This window comes from Ochotona curzoniae, unplaced genomic scaffold (assembly GCF_017591425.1).
Source record: "Ochotona curzoniae isolate NIBS_2020 unplaced genomic scaffold, NIBS_Ocur_1.0 contig_1071, whole genome shotgun sequence".
In the NCBI taxonomy this organism is placed as follows: domain Eukaryota; kingdom Metazoa; phylum Chordata; class Mammalia; order Lagomorpha; family Ochotonidae; genus Ochotona; species Ochotona curzoniae.
Genome location: NW_024464939.1, coordinates 20,071,317 through 20,086,132, shown reverse-complemented (window position 1 = coordinate 20,086,132; position 14,816 = coordinate 20,071,317). Strand labels below are relative to the sequence as shown.

At 40.9% G+C, this 14,816-nt stretch overlaps 1 protein-coding gene across 2 annotated transcripts in view; it reads right to left on the bottom strand.

Annotated features, from left to right (window-relative positions):
- SLCO5A1 (solute carrier organic anion transporter family member 5A1) overlaps positions 1-14,816 on the bottom strand; it is a 117,440-nt gene that overhangs the window by 68,945 nt on the left and 33,679 nt on the right. For both annotated transcript variants that reach the window (XM_040994587.1, XM_040994596.1), the window contains exon 2: positions 2,219-2,351. In XM_040994587.1, the coding sequence (XP_040850521.1) occupies positions 2,219-2,351 (133 nt within the window). The remainder of the gene's footprint in view (positions 1-2,218; positions 2,352-14,816) is intronic.

Below are 14,816 nucleotides of genomic sequence, written 5' to 3'. Positions count from 1 at the left end.
AAAATGAGCATAATACTGCAGACATAGACGGTGGCTTGTCATAAGCAGTCAGTAAATATTAATATTATCCATTCCTTCTTTCCTCACTTTTATTTGCTGAAAAAGCATTGCTGCCAGACATCATACCAAGTAACTATGCCTTTGTTCAAGATAAAAGTCTGTTACAGTCAATAAAACTCAAATTTATTTTTAGAGGGATTCTTACGTATTTCTAATATTGATATCTCTATCATTTACAGAACAGTGAGCCACTGAAATGGATCAAATTGAACATTTTTCACATTTAAAGAACTAAATAGCTAACACTATTTAGTTATTTCCGGGGGGAGGGGGGCAGGGCAGGAACTGTTGAAATCTCCACATATGAAAATTCACTCACTCATTATTCCCAGCCACTCTGAAAATTAGGTGCCATGACTACTTTCTTTTTATGAATTTGGCTTTTTAAAGAATTTCTTTTAATATGACACAAAGAAATAAATTATCCAAAGTCACATGGCTTTTGGATACTGAGGACTTAAACCTAGGGAAACAAGGCTTGGGGTGGCTGCTGCTGACATCTTTCCACTCAGCTAGCTGTTGGACTCCTGTCTGCCAGGACACTTTGAAAAGTCAGCATAAAGCAACTGTATAAATGAAATATATGAAATTAGTTTATCTTATATAATGAAAACAATTTAAATTTTAAAATATTTCATTTTAAAAAAAGCACAAAGCATCTATGGAACCAACACTCCTGCCTGCCTTCCCTCTCTCTGCCTCCCCATCCTTCTTCCCTCCTCCAGATATGCCCTGATTACCATGCCCTTTCTCAGGACATCTAAACATAACACAGAAAGCTCTGGATATTTAGAACTGTATTTTAATCCTCCAGTTTTCAGACAAAGAAAAAAATTCCTTCACTGATTGATTTCACAATTGCAAAGAAAGTAGCTGAGACTAAGTTTTGCCATGAGCCAAGACCCTAAAACTCCTATGTTATTCCCCTAACACTGATAGAGGAACTCTTCTTTGTGAGATTTTGAAAATTCTATGAAACTAAGTTCCTTATATCTTAACACTGCCAGCTCCAGTGGATATTAATTAGGAAGATGTCGATAATGTCAACTTCTTTTAAAATAGGTCATTCTCACTCGTCTCATAATTAACCTATAAGGAAATGGGCTGTTATCCTATAATGAAACACAGAGAATTTGAGAAATATTTTAGGAAGTAAATTAAATGACACATACCATTTCTATCATGGAAGTATTCTCCTTGTTAAAACAAAAACTTACTAGCAATGGCAACTTATTCTAATCCATACAAAATTAATTCTGTCAGTGCTTGCATTCATAAAGAAATAAATTATTGTGTTCAAGTTGAAGTTTGTGAAAAACTTAAGAACAATTCTGCTCTTTAGGGAAATAATATAACATCCACAGCTCAATTGCTTATTCTGAGCCCTAATAATATTACAAATTTTGTAGAACAATTAGGATCTAACAAGTGAGAATACACTCCCAGAATACATAGAGCAAGAAAATCTCATCAAGAGAACATTCCCTGAGAGGGTATCCATGGGAGAGTTGGGCCAGAGTTCTAGGTGGCAGGGAATCCTGGAAATCAGAAACCCAAACTCCAGTTTCCTGCTATTGCACACCCTAGGAGGCAACAGCCAATAGCTCCAGTACAGTCCCGTGGCCACAACAGGGGAGGTCTGGATTGATCTCCTTGCTCCAGCTTTTGTGTTCACTAAGGGAATAAACCAGAAAAATGAGAGCTCTCTCCATACACATCTATCTGGTTTACATATAATCTAATATTTAATTAAGTAAGTAAAGTGAACTGGCAGGGCTACATTCCTCCTGGTGGCTCTGGAGAAGGTGATTTCTGCTGTTTAGCTTCTAGAATCCACCTGCAATCTTGAGATGAGAGCACCAAGGTCATTCAGGATCATCTCCCCATGTCAGAGATGCTTCACTGAAGCACATCTACAAAATCTCTTTCATGAGTAAGGTCCTGTTCCCCAGGTTCTGGAAATGAGGACATGGCTATCATTAGGGGATGAGGGGAGTCGGAGGCAGATGGCAGCAGGGGTGGGAAGCCGGGATCATTCTCCCTACTGTCACTTTTCAGGTTGCTTTTACTAGTGCACTGCTTACTACTATACTACTTTTATACTGCTGTAACGCTAACATTTTAAAAGGGAGTGAGATGGAAAACTTAGAATTCTTACCAGTTTCCGATGAAACGAGGATCACTCTGGTCGAGGTGAACAGGGTTTCTGGGATCAACGTAAAAACCAATAAGAAGTCCACCTAGCAGATATCCCACCGCAGGGCCAAGTGCTCCCATGACATACATGATGGCTGAGAAGACAGAAGGGAAAAGGGGCATCAGCAGCAGCACTGGCACCAGGACATCTTCGTTCTCTAATCCCACCATCGCACAGTAAAATGGCCCTGGTGAAATCCAGCGACAGCTTCCAGCAACTGGGGAAACTTCAGGAATGTGTGTCTCTCTTGACATCTCAGTTCCAAACCCTGCCCTGTCACCTGCTGTCCTCTTAGAGAATCCAAATCCTCTGGCGAGCTTTCTGATTGTTTATATTTTATGTTTTAATACAAACATTCAAGTCCCACCACAGAAATACTAAATTCCAATTTGTGACAAACTCAGACTAGATCATGAGACAGTCATTGAGAGACCAAAAGAAACTACAACAAAACAAAAATCTTAAAATAAAAAAAAGAAGAAGAAATAATAATGAAGGAAAAATAAGACAGAGGAAAACATAGGTGTCATTTATCCCAGCTGGAAGGTACTAACAGGAAGAAAGGAACTCCAGGTCGGAGTTGCCCCCGACAGGTTGGATTCAGCTGGATTGGCCAAGCTGCCCATATGCCCTCAAATGTCGAGTATTTTTCTTTTCAAAGCATCATACAGAATAGGATACTATCTTTCAGGGCATTTGGCTTATTACTAATTAACACATATTACATAAAGATAACTGAATCTCCTAGAATGGCATAGGTCAGCAGATCCAAACGCAGAGCAACCACAGCTGGTAAGAACATACATTCTGAAAGTACACGTCCACTTCTGCTGATAGTAGTCTCACTGTCGGTGGATCAGAAAGACAGCTACCGCATCCAAAGCTCTGTGTCGTCAAAGTGGGCTTACACCAAACAACCAAGCCATTCCTCAGATGACCTGTTCCACTATTTTTCTATCTTCACTTCCATCATTTAAAGTTCTAACATAAACAACATATGGCCAGTTTAAACATTTGAAGATCAGTTAAAAATTTCTTGAGCCTCACTGAGGGAGATTTCACCACACTCCAAATCCATCTATGTTTCATATTCAAGCTCAACTGTTTGGAGACAAATTCATAAGCTATTTGGAGGCATAAGGTTTTGCAAAGTTTGACAACAAATGTAGGTGTTAAGCTTCTTAATTCTACTGCTATCATGCATTTTTTCAACCAGCAAATACATCAGGATCTATTGCCATGACCTTTCAATAGCACTCTATTTACAAGAAAACAAATCAGAATGACATCTCCTTACTTTATCATCCAAATCTAAATAAACATTGAATAAATACTTATGCCTCCTATTACTTGTTAACTACAGACAGCAAGACAGTAATTTAACACCTGCTCTCACTTTTCATGCTGTTTCAAAACAGGAAGTACAGTGTTTATTTTACAGAGCTTCCTTGTTGCAACCAAAAGATGGTTCTCCCATTTCTCCATCTGTGTCCGTAAATGGAAAATGGAGGCATAGTTGCAAGTGATTGGTACTCTTTTGGAAGCATGCTGTTCATAAATAAAGTTAATATATTGATAAATGTCTTATTAGTCTGCTGACAGCCTAAACAGTAGCTCAGGAATAGAATGTCCATTTTCAGTCTCAGGTATTTCTATATGCATATGAAGATAAAACTTCTGTTTACATCTCCAGCAAGCCAGCACCACTGACAACCCCAAACTGTAATGAGGCCAAAATGTGACTTGAATCATCTTCCCAAAATAGTTCCGGCACAAAAGAAGCTGCCTCCCAAACACAGACAGGGAAAAGGGCACTGCCACCATCCTGTTGGTGCCTGGGGCAGTTGAATGCATCATCTTAGAGCATCAAGCAGGGCTGAGCAGGATGTGTGCAAGACTCCGCAGCTGAATGGCAATGGTAGAGTGATGACTCAATGGCATTCACCAGAAAATCTGAACTACTTGATAAACATAGACAAGGCTTTTAGAAAGTCAGCAATATAACCGCAGTTATTTTTATTATGTAACAAACACTTGAAGTCTAAAGGCATCAAACACACACACACACACACACACACACACACACACACACACACACCCCTCTTAGCTCTCATTTAATAAATAAATATATCATTCTCCAGGAACAAAAAATATTTCAGGGCACTGAGTTAAGATTTAGCAATTTATTCAACAAAAACATTCATTCAAAGCTTGTTAGAGCAGAAAGTTGTTGAAACTAACTCATACTATTCAGCTGCCCAGTCAAAACTCCCAATCACTCTCAACTGACTAAAGGAAAAGATCTAAAAGGTTGGACCTGGAGGTCAAGGGTGGGATAAACTGTCCTACAGTGACCATCCCAGTCTTCAAACCAGGTCTTCTACAAGGAAGGTAAGAACCCAACTAACTGAGCCATCACCTGCTGCCTCATTAGGTTTCACATTAGCAGGAAGCTGAAATTATGAGCAGAGCCAGGACACTCACCTTTACACTCCTATTTTGAATGACAGTGTCCCAAAGGATGTTTTACCTGCTGAGCCAAACACATTACCCTTCATAGGGCGTATTTTAAATTAAGTGGAATCCTAGCTTCCTCTCACACATTGTCTGCTAATGAGGAAACTCAAATTGTAAATCCAAAGTCTCTGTGGCATTTAGACCCTGACACAAGCCATGCCCACAGAGGAAAGCAAGTTCAAGGGCTCTTCATTCTACTCTCTCATGGTTGTGGGGAGGATCGCATGGTTTGGCCTTCCCTCACTGTGCATGCCTCCTACACATTGCCTCCGGCTCAGGATCACCCGCCTAGCCTCCCTGACATGGCCGTGAATGCTCCTGAAGACTGATGCTGCCTATGGTTGAGATTATGAGGATAATTTGAGCCTAGGTTCAGGGGCTAGGGGGGCGCGGCACCCAGGAAGCTGTCACTGGAAAACACTTGCACCCATGGCTCAAGTCTTCAAATGACTACTAAGCCTGGTCTAAGACAGTGATAGACTCAAATACATTTGGCAACACAGCTGCTGCAGATAAGAGGATATGCAGAGCTGTCCACAGGTCACTGGGACATCACAGCGGTGATGACTGAATAATTCCCTGAAAAATAGCCCAGGGAGTTCACAGTACCTGAGCAGCATAGTCAGAGAAAATATGCTCTCTCACCGCTTCTACTCACAAGCATGAGTAGATAAGAAGCCTTTGAGCCTGGTTATTTTAAGCAGTGATTTATTTAAAATAAAATTATTTCAACTGATTCAGTTATTTTGACATAGGCCTGACAGCAAAAGAACAGCTGCCATGGCAGTCAGAGGATCATCAATCACATTCCTAACACACACAGAGAGCATCTCAAGTCACCCAGAGTAGGTGTGTTTTTCAAACACAGTAGTTAACCCTGCTGACAAAATGTCTGAAAAAGAAGTTTACTTTGCTCATGTTTACAACAGGAATCTACCCTTTGACATGCTAAGAAATGTATGCCCAAGTCACAAAACAAGCAGGTGACAGACTCAAATTCAAATGTGTCTGATGACAGTGCAAGTACTCACAGCACACAACATGACCTCCCATGTAGCTTAAATAAAGCCACAAATGAAACACCACAGATATCAAAACCAAATCACTAGAAAAGTCAAATCAGTGTCCCCCTCACAAAACGTACAGCTGCCAAATAACGCACAGGAAGTCTCAACACACCAAACCCTAATCTTTTAAAAAATAAAATGCTAATTATCATAGGAGTTGTTATCATTTCTAGAGCAAAGTTATCCCAGAGATATTTCCATTAATTTGCTATATTTATTTTTTTCAAATTAACTCACACATTTCATAGTTTTTAAGGACATCCCCACACTAATCCTATCACTTGCAGGGCACTGATTCTGACACTGGACCAGGAATAATATAGCTATTCTATAATATTTAACAGCTCAAAATGGGAAGTTAATATACTTCTAAAAATACCAAAGAAACTAGTATATGAAAATGTCAATTGTGATCATCCAAAATTGCTTTTAGTTGCATCTAATTATACCACTCTTTTTAAGAGTTCTATATTTCACCTCAAGAATGGCCTGAAAAAATTACATCATTTGATATGTGATAACTCTATTTTAGCCCATTCTCAAAAAACTACTCCAAAGCCCAATGAATCCCTCAATTTTCAACAACTTTCAGGTAGTATTACCAATAGGCAAACACAACAACGGTGGGGGTTGGGGGAATAGGAGGCAGGTATTTACTAAATGTATTTTAAAAATTAATTCTAAGAATGCTTAGCAGGCAATACTCCATTAACACTATGCACCCAGATTTCCTAAGTGTCTTGCATCCTTACAGCTCAGTGAATGGAGTTCTGGTGATACTATTCTTTGGGAAAGAATCTTAGAAATAATCAATTATTGACCCATGCAGGAAAGTTACCTTTTCTTGATCTAGTAAATGTGTATACAGGCATACACACACACACACACTCCATCACAACCACTACAAACAACATCAGCAAAAAGATGAAAACCCAGGGTACATATCTGAATCCCTTCTGCTCACCTCCCCCCAAAATAAATATTTTCTGTAACTATATAGTTGGTGAAAGACTATATTTATATAAACTGCAAGGAAAAGGGTTTGATGCAGTGAGTGCTTTGATTACTTGGAGAGCACAAAAGCAACTGTGAACAAGTCCTGACAACATCAAGATTGATTGATTGATTGATTGACAGATTGATTGATTTACATGTGTATTTAGGTATTTCAAAACGTTCATGGAAAAAATGGAATTGAAAAATAAATGTATGGGGCAGGCAGGCATTTGGCACAGTAATTACCCCATCACTGGGGTCACCCAAACCTGTATCATGCTGCCTGGGTTTGAGTTCTGGGCTCTACTCTTGGATTCAGCTTCCTGTTAATACACATTTGTAAAGATACCATGTGAGGCTTCAATGAATTAAGTCCTCAACAGTCATGTGGGAGGCCTAAATTGATCTCTAGCTCCTGACTTTGTCTCTGACCTAGCCCTAGCTTCAAGAGACATATAGGCAGTGAACCAGCAGATGGGAGATCTCTGTTTCTCTCCCACTGTTGAATAAATTACATTAAATTTACAAAAATTTTTAAGTTTCTTTTAGTGAAAAGGAATTTTGAAATCTTTGCATAGCTTTTTGTAATATGCATTTTTCATGAAACTTTTGTAGATCCCCTCATATGCATCAATTTAAAAGTTTCCCACCAAAATAACTTATCCTTTAATTTCATTTTGCTCAAACATTTCATAGTCCCTGTATTTCAGTTCTGTTCATGGAAACTTGGTCTGTTTCCAAGCACTAGAAATTGGCCCGGGACACAACACAGTGTGCCTTGGCCATGGAGCACAGCACAGCCAGCCTCAGCCAATATACTGAAGCGAATGTCTGCATATGGTGACCTTCTATTTTGTCCATTTACTACATGTACTGTGAATAATTTAATAATGCTACACATCTGTCAAACACTTAGGAATCAGCCAGATTGGTTTTTTTTTCAGCCAGATTGTTGAAAGGCAAATCAGTTTTGTCTTTCCTGAGTTATCATCAAAGAATTGGTGAAAGAGATGTTGAGAGTGAAGACCAAGAGAATGTGGCATTGGTGAAGGGAGCCCTCTGACATTCTGAGGTCATAAACACGAGTGCAGCCCAAGAGGACTGGTCAGCACTCCTCCAGCAGAACGAAGGGCAGACGCACATTCTGATTCCAGAGGCTCTGAAGAGAACAGAGTGCAAGTCTGACATGATTCCTTCAAATGTTACTCACACTAAGTGGGAAAGAAGGAATAAAGTGAGGGCAGCATTGTTACTAAATGGGTAAAACCAACACCTGCAGCACTGGCACCCCACTTGGGCACCTGTTTGAGTTCTGACCGATCCACTTCCACACTTGATCTTGGCCAAGAGGCTGAGAAGCGATAGCCGCTCCACTTCCGATCCAGCTTCCTGATAATGTACCTGGGGAAAAAAAAGGAGAAAATGGCCCAAGTGCTTGGGCCCCTTCACCCATGTAGAAGACCTGGGAGAAGCTCCTGGCTCCTAACTTCATTCTGGCCCACCCCTGGCCAGTGCAGCTGTTGCAGCCATTGTAACCATTTGGGAAAATAAGTCAACAGACGGAAAATCTCTCTCTCTCTTTCTGTGTGTGTGTGTGTGTGTGTGTGTGTGTGTGTGCGCGCGCACGCGTGTGTGTGTGTGTGTGTGTTCCTCTCTTTCTGGAACTCTGCCTTTCAAATTAATATCAAAAAAAAAATGTTTTTTAAAGAGAAAGATCTCCTGATTTGTTGAAGTCTGTATACATTGCAGCCAAATGAAAGATTCTTTAAGAAAAGGTGGGGGGCATGGTGGAAGGTGTGAGGAAGGAAGGAAGAAAAGCAAGTAAGCACAGAGTTGCGATTTCCCCATTTTGGATACCAAATGGCCCAGAACTGAGGTTTCTTCCTGCACTTAACCCTCTATACTCTGGTCACATCCTCCAGCTTTTATATTTGTTATTGGGGTCCCATCACCTTCCAGCACTTAGAAAGGGTTAGTTTAGGGTGTCCGAAGGACGTTCCAAAGGAGCACAAATTCAGAGAACATGCATGCCACCACTCCATCATGATGCCTCTGCAGTAACCAAGGAAATGTTTCACCTTCCTAAAATCAGAGTGGCAGCACTCACAAGTTAAACAAGCACTCTGTTAATTCGACATACTCACACTGAGGTGGGGAAGGAAAGCTGTTGGGTAATACACTCTTCGATCAAGAACTGTGTTTTGTTTGTTCAGAAGAAAAATAGTCAACTCATGCAAATGCTCAATACATTGAAAACATTTCTGAGCTGTAATTCCCTGCAAGCGTGCAGCACGGCCCTGCAGATTTCCAGCTGACACAGAAGGCACCGACCATGTGCCGGGCTGTGACATGAAGATGACTAAGAAACAGTAATTCTCCCGGAGCTAAGGGTCCTGTGGGACAGCATCTGGGTCATTAACAGAAGCATTTGCTCTGTCCCTGAGAATTTACTAGCTGGGGCTTACTTCACTTTGAAAACCCTATACTTGACAATAGCATGGTTTTCTCTAATAAGGAAACTACAGAAGACTTGTTTTGGGAAGTAGTCAAACAAATATTGATCTGACCATTAAAAGAAGCTCAGATGACAGGATATACAACATTACAGATAGTACAAAGTGAAAAATAAAATCAGCAAGAAACCATTTTAGTCAAGATTCTATCTGTACTTTAAAAAAGAGATCTTTTTTCATCTGACATCTATTTTTATCAGATATTACAGATGTATGAACCTGTCTATCAGTATCCCATCTATCATCCATCTTCTCTAGGGCACAAGGAGTGCGCACAGTTTTAAAAACTTGGCAGTTTAGTTAGAGAAATGAGATAGGCATGGAATATGAGAAAACACAAGATGTGGGAGTTTGACCCATCAGTTAAGACACTGAGACACCCATGGCTCATTCAGATAAGACACTAAGACACTGGGCAATCAAGATGGCGGAATAGGGTGAGGACACGTTTAAACAGATAGAGAAATATCACACAGCGTGAAGCAGAGAGGGCACATTCCAGGAAATAAGAGAGGACAGACTGACAGCAGAGGGGTACGTGGAGACTGATGGACACAGGAAAGCACAGAGAAAGTGGTGTGGTGCGGCCATGACCCAATATTCCAGTGGCAATACAGCAAGTGGTGATCTGAATGCCACCAGCAGCCAGAATTCCATAGGCAACCAGATGGGAAGGGAGGTTCACTAGGAACTCAGGAGGTAAACTCAAAGAACTTCCCATCCTGCAGGTTTGTTTGATTTGACCAGGAGCAGAGACAAAGCAACAAATCCCAAACAGGTGGTGTAGGAACAGGATGAATATCACAGCCCAAACCCCCGCTAGAACCAAATCAGGCACCATCTTGAGTAGGGAAGCAACAGCTATGGGACAGGACTATGCATGCACTAAGCTGGGAGAAAACTCATTTCGGGCTCAATGAATTGCAATGTGGTAGCATCCTTCAAGTTCCACCCAAAATAGCTCCAGTTGGCCCCCAGACCTAATGGCCAGGAGATTAATAATTGTAATAGTGGTACACCAGGCGCCATTTTGTGTAGTGTGGCAAAGGTTTTCACAACAGTGAGCTGCACATGCACTATCATCCTGGGACCTGCACAAACCAGAACTGGGAGAAACACTGTACAGACAATGGTGCAACAACAGAATAGGATCACAGGAGGTGGAGTGCTGAGCCAGGAAGTGGCCTATGCAGGCATGGTGGAAGTTTAACATAAGAAACCAGATCTGAAATTCACTGGAGGAAGTGGCACAAAGGACTGCAAACAAAGAACGGTGCATCAACCACAATAAGTAAATCAAACTGCAGACCTGTGTGTGACAGAATTTGGAAATCTACCCCAAGGAGAACAATCTGCTAACCAGAAGGACAAGGACCAAGAGCAAAAGCAGAGAGAAAGGCACAGTGAATATTACTGAACACTCCCCGGCAAAGGAGTAAAACCCTTTACCAACCTCAGAGTTCACTGAGGAACGCATTGAGAAAATGGGGGATACAGAATTCAAAACATTTGTTATAAAGCTTCTTATCAACAAGAAGTACATAAAGCAGGCATTCAAGGAATTTAAGGAATATGTCACACAGGAAATGAATCAAATGAAAGCTGATATATCAGAAATGAAGAATACAGTGGAGCAAATTAAAAGTACATTGGAGAGTCTCCAAAATAGAATGAAGGAAGCAGAAGAAAGAATCTTAGAATTGGAAGATATTTCCTGTCACCAGGAGGAAACAAACAAAAAGCTGGAAGCAGAGTTGGGTCAAGCGAAAAAAAAAAAAAAAAAGGTAACTAGGAGACACTATTAAAAGGCTAAATATAAGAGTCATGGGAATCCCAGAAGTCACAGAAAGAGATGCTTGGTTTAAAAATGTACTTAATGAAATAATAAAGGAAAACTTTCCTAATCTGGAGAAATAATTTGGAAACAACATCCAGGAAGGCCACAGAACTCCTAACAGGGTTGATCAAAAGCGATCCTCATCACGACACATGATAATCAAGCTCTCTTCAGTCAAACATAAAGAAAAGATCCTTAAATGTACACATGAAAAAAGCCAATTGACATACAGAGGAATAGCAACTAAATTCACAGCTGATCTCTCACAGGAAATTCTACATGCCAGAAGAGAATGGAGCGACATAATCCAGATTCTAAAAGAATGAAATTGTTCACCCAGGATAACATACCCAGCAAAGCTTTCTTTTGTCTTTGAAAATGGAATAAAATTCTTCCACCATAAACAAAAGTTAGAAGAATATGCCCCTTCCAAACCTGCTCTACAAAGGATACTTCAAGATGTTCTCTTGACAGAGAAGAGGAATAGCACACCAAACAAAACCTAAGGCAAATGTGTAGAACATCCCATTAAAATAACAAAAGCCTAAATCAATGAACAACATACTGCTAAATGACAGGAACAAATTGCCACCTATTTATATTAGCCCTGAATGTAAATGGATTAAATTCATCAATCAAACATCATAGATTAGTAGACTGGATTAAAAACACAATGAAAGAATCTCAACTGAATTTAAACTGTGGTAATGCAACAAAGTGGAGAAATCCACCATGGGGAGAGGGTTCAGGGAGGGGTGGGGGCAATCCCAGTGCCCATAACATTGTGTCAAATAATGCAATGTAATTAATAAAAAAAAAAAAAAAGAAAGAAAACCTATCTGTTTGTTGCCTACAGGAGATATGTCTCACCAATAAAGAACAGCAGAAACTATATCTCATGGATTTTGATGTTTTTAGCTTCATTTCTTCAAAACTAATTTTTTTCTCATTAAATTCTCCAATGACGGGCCCGGCGCGGTGGCGCAAGTGGCTAGGTCCTCGCCTAGCACGCCCGGGATCCCATATGGGCGCCGGTTCTAGTCCCGGCAGCCCTGCTTCCCTTCCAGCTCCCTGCCTGTGGCCCGGGAAAGCAGTCGAGGACGGCCCAAAGCTTTGGGACCCTGCACCCGCGTGGGAGACCCGGAGGAGGCTCCTGGCTTCGGATCGGCATAGTATCGGCCCGTTGCGCTCACTTGGGGAGTGAATCATCGGACGGAGGATCTTCCTCTCTGTCTCTCCTCTCTGTATATCCGCCTTTCCAATGAAAAAATAATAAAAATAAATCTTAAAAAAAAAAAAAAAATTCTCCAATGACTCAGATCATACAATAGCATCATTTTCTTCAAGAAGGTTCTTGATTTCCTTTTTCATTTCTTCAGCAATACATCAGTCATTCAGTAGGGTGTTATTTAACTTTGTGGCATTTTTAATGTCTTTTTTTTTTCTCCTGTTGTTGATTTTGTTTTGTGACTTTTCATTGAAGGTGATGTACAGTACTGTTTAATGGAGACCACCATATCTAGTGGCATGTTTTTTAACTCCATGGCACTGTAAATTTCTGCTTTTCTCCCTGTTGTTGGTTTTGTTTTGTGGCTTTTCACTTGGGGGGTTTATAGTAACTGTACAGTGGAGACTGACATGTTCAGATGTGAACATGTGTGCGTCTCTATTTTTGGACTGAGGATGGACTCCCAGTCAAACTGTTGGATGTGTCTTGACAATGGGAAGCTGGATTCTCTGCCATTGTCCATGCCCACAATGATGTACTTGTGACTGTCTATGGGGAACTATGCCACTGTAATGATATGAGAGAACTCAGTGTGGGAGAGGGGAACACTTGGGGAAGAGATAGAGGAAATCCCAAGGCCTGTGGAACTGTATCATAAAATGATAATAATGATTATAATAATAATAAATAAAGAGGAAAAAAGACACTAAGACACCCATGTCCCATTCAGTTAAGACACTAAAACACCCATGGCCCATGTCAGTGAACCCGGATTTGACACCAGCACCAGCTTCTGACTAACCATCACAGCTCTGCAGACAGGATTGCTGCCACTCGTGGGCATGGAGTGGGCTCTCAGGTCCCGATGTAGGCCCCAGTCAGGGGAGTGCGGGCAGCCGGATAGTAAAATAGAAGATGGGATATCTCTCCCCATCTTTCCCTCTCTCTTTCTCCAGCTTTCAAATAAAATAAAATATGCAAATTAATACAAGAAAATCACAAGTCAGTGTATGATTAATGGCCAAATAAAATGAATGATGTTATTGTAATTTGCAAGGCAAACAAAAAGATTTCAATATTTTGGATAGATTCTTAAAAAAAAATAAATGTCCTACTACTCCGATAATCACTTCAATGTTGTGTTCATTTAATCATTTTATTTCCTATGTCCATAATAGAAACTGAAGAGGAGAAGGCAGAGGTAGAGACAGAGAGAGAAATGGCTGAGATTTGTCCAAACTGTCCATAAGGAAGAGTTGGACCCTGAACTCAAGCCACCCAGCCAGTCATGGTCTTAACCATCATACACACTGCTTCTCGGACGACATGCAACGGATAATAACAAAAGCTGGGCACTCCATTCATCCTTTCACCAAGTCTCCTAATTTTGTTGCTTCATAGCAATAGCAGAAACTCAACCAGCATTTTTTTTCTTTAGAATAATTACCACATTTGGAGTTTGGTATAGTGTTTATGATACTGCTTGGGGGAGCCCAATGCGATAGCTTAGTGGCTACAGCCCATCCTCACATCCACCAAGATCCCATTTGGGCACCAGTTCATATCCCAGCTGCTCCACTTCCATTCTGGCTCCCTACCTGTGGCCCAGGAAAGTAATCAAGGACGGCCCAATGTCTTGAAACCCTGCACCCATCTGGGAGACCCAGAAGAAGCTTCTGGCTTCAGATCGGCTAACTGTGGCCATGCGGCCACTTGGGGAGTGAACCAGCAGACACAGGATATTTCTCTTTGTATCTTCGTCTCTCTGTATATTTGGCTTTTCCAATAAAAAATAAATATAAAAAAAATCTTAAAGGAGGGAAGTAACAGGAGAGTGTGAATCTGTGGACGTGTGTGTCACGTGTGTGCTTTCCTGCCTTTCAAGTAAACAAAACATAAATGAAATTAATATTTGCCAAATAGGTATCTTTCTTTCTGTCCTTTAGGATTTCTCAGTTCGTTAATAGTCAGGACAGGCCACATTCTGCTGCAGTAACAAGTAGTCCAAAGCCTCTTAGGAAGTATAACCTTACAGGCAGATTCTAGGTTCACAATTTATGATCTGTCAAGAGAACCTGTTTCACAACTTCCGACTCCAGAGTCAAGTTGGATGGCACCAGAATGTTGCCACCACCTCACACAGAAAAATCCCTGCAGGGTCTTGCGCTGGCAACGACAAGCTCTGTCCTGAAAATGCCTCCCGTCACTCCACGAGGCTGTGAGGAGCCCACGTACTTGGGTACCCTCACTTGCCTTCCCAATCACATTTGTCAGGAAACTGGATTAGAAGCAGAGCTGTCGGAAGTTGAATTAGCATTCCAATTGCATATGTCAGCAGAGCAAGAAACTACTTAATCTATTGCACCACAACAACCAATGCTGACATCTGTTCACCAAGAAA